General features: G+C 63.9%; 1 protein-coding gene across 1 annotated transcript in view; it reads left to right on the forward strand.

Moving 5' to 3' along the window:
* Positions 1-2: 2 nt before the first annotated feature.
* Positions 3-2,163, forward strand: part of LOC104829004 (PH and SEC7 domain-containing protein 4-like) — a gene marked incomplete at its 5' end in the record, with an annotated part of 3,957 nt that continues 1,796 nt past the window's right edge. Inside the window, 7 exons of the mRNA XM_010563013.1 lie at positions 3-142; positions 239-319; positions 1,155-1,267; positions 1,465-1,523; positions 1,647-1,736; positions 1,835-1,878; positions 1,953-2,122. Of these exons, the coding sequence (XP_010561315.1) occupies positions 3-142; positions 239-319; positions 1,155-1,267; positions 1,465-1,523; positions 1,647-1,736; positions 1,835-1,878; positions 1,953-2,122 (697 nt within the window). The remainder of the gene's footprint in view (positions 143-238; positions 320-1,154; positions 1,268-1,464; positions 1,524-1,646; positions 1,737-1,834; positions 1,879-1,952; positions 2,123-2,163) is intronic.

The following is a 2,163-nucleotide window of genomic DNA, read 5'->3' on the forward strand; positions in this document are numbered from 1 at the left end:
GCCCGCCGGGGGGGTCAGCGGTGACACCGGCGCTGGCAAACGGGGGACAGGGACGACAGGGGGAGGCGCAGCGTTTGGCCGCCCGCCTCTTCCACCTCGACGGCTTCAAGAAGTCCCAGGTGGCCGCGTTCCTCCGCAAAAAGTAAGGATGGGGGACACACACACCCCCACACATCCTTTAGGGGGGGTCCCCTGGGTTTGGGGACCCCCCCTCAAGCTCATGTCGTGTCGCCTCCAGCAATGATTTCAGCGGGATGGTGGCCCAGGAGTACCTGGACTTCTTCCAGTTTGGTGGCCAGACGCTGGACCAGGCGCTCAGGTAGTGATGGGAGGGGGCTTGGTTTTTTTTTTGGGGGGGGGGGGCAAAGGTATACCCCCCCCCCCCCAATCGATAGCATGGCTGGGATCTGCTGGTGGGGGAGAGATGGGGCTCTTGGAGTTTTGGGGGAGGAGAGATTTGGGGTGGTTTGGGGGCTGTTGGTGTCAGGGGGGGCAGGTTTGGGGTTTGCTGGGGTCCAGGAAGGCAGATTTAGGGTGTTTTGGGGCTGGGGGGGTAAATCTGGCACATTTTGGGGCCAGGAGGGGCAGATTTGGGGTGTTTTGGGGTCTGGGAGAAGATTTGGGGTCTCAGAGTCGGGGGGGGGGGGATTTGTGGGGTTTTGGGATCCAGGGAGGCAGATTTGGGGTGTTTTGGGGCTGGGGATCAGATTTGGGGGCTCTCAGCCTCTCTTGGAGTCCAGGAGGGTAATTTTGGGGTCTGCCAGGGTCTACAGAGACTGATGTGGGGGCTGTCAGCCTTGGAGGGGGCAGATGTGGAGTAATTTGGGGTCCATCAGGGTGCTGGGATGGGGGGAGGCACAACAGCAGGGTCTGTTGGAGTCTGGGGGGGTCCCGGCTCTGGGGGGTGGATTTGAGCTCTTTTGGGGTCCTGGGGGAGGGTCTGTAGGTTTGGGGGAGGGCAGATTTGGGGTCTATAGGATTGGGGGGGCAGATTTGGGATCCACCAGGCTCTAGACGAGGGGAAAGTTGGGGTCTGCGGGGAGTGGATTATAGGGGCAGAGGGGCAGCCAGAGTCTGGGGAGGGGTTCCTGGGGGAAAGGGGGGGATTAGGTGTTTTGGGGGGTCCTGCTGCCATCGTGGGGGGGCCCCCCCAGGTCCTTCCTGCAGGCGCTGGTGCTGACGGGTGAGACGCAGGAGCGCGAGCGCATCCTCGGCCACTTCTCCCGGCGTTACCATCACTGCAACCCTGGTGCCTTCCCCTCCCCGGGTGAGACCCTACGAGGGAGGGGGGAGCACCCCTAGGGCCCCCCCGCCAACCCCAAACTGTGCCTCAGTTTCCCCACCCATCCCCTCCCCGTGCTTTGGGGCATCCCCAGCTGCACCCACTGGGGTTCACTGTAACGGGTGTCCTCACCTGGGGGGGGGACACCCCCACCCTGACCCCCCCCATGTCCACCCCCCCAGATGCCGTGCACTCCCTGACGTGTGCCATCATGCTGCTGAACACCGACCTCCACGGGCAGGTAAGGAAAGGGGGAGGACCCCAAAAATCCACCCCCTGCATTTTTGGGGTGCTTTGGGGGGGGTGTGTAAAATTATGGGGGGGGGGTCGAGGGGGCACCCATACACCCACCCCACTCCCACAGCGCCTCGGCCGTGCCATGACCAGCGCCGAATTTGTGGCCAACCTGAGCGGGATGATGGACGGGCAGGATTTCCCCAGGGAGCAGCTGAAGGTATTTTGGGGGGGGGGCGGTTTGTGAGTCTGGAAAAGGGGGGGGGGGCACCCCCCTGGACCCTCCCTGAACCCCACTTTCCCCCCCCCTCCCCGCAGGCTCTATACGGCTCCATCCGCAATGAGAAGCTGGCGTGGGCAGAGTGAGTATGGGGTTATGGGGGGGGGGGAGGAATATGAAGTGGGGGGGCACCCCGTGATGCTCAGCACCCCGTAGGGATGAGGATGAAGAGGAGGAGGAAGACACGGCGGGTGGGGGCAGCCTGGCCCCCCCTGGCTGTAAGAAGAGCAACCCTTTCCTGGACCTGCCGGGGGGGACCGGGGCTGTCACCTACCGCCGGGGCTGGCTGGCCAGGAAGGTGCTGGCCGAGGCTGACGGCAAGAAAAGTGAGTGGGGGGGGACTTGGGGGGGGATTCGGGGTGTTTTG

Source organism: Haliaeetus leucocephalus, unplaced genomic scaffold (assembly GCF_000737465.1).
Source record: "Haliaeetus leucocephalus isolate CR32 unplaced genomic scaffold, Haliaeetus_leucocephalus-4.0 Scaffold162, whole genome shotgun sequence".
Lineage (NCBI taxonomy): Eukaryota > Metazoa > Chordata > Aves > Accipitriformes > Accipitridae > Haliaeetus > Haliaeetus leucocephalus.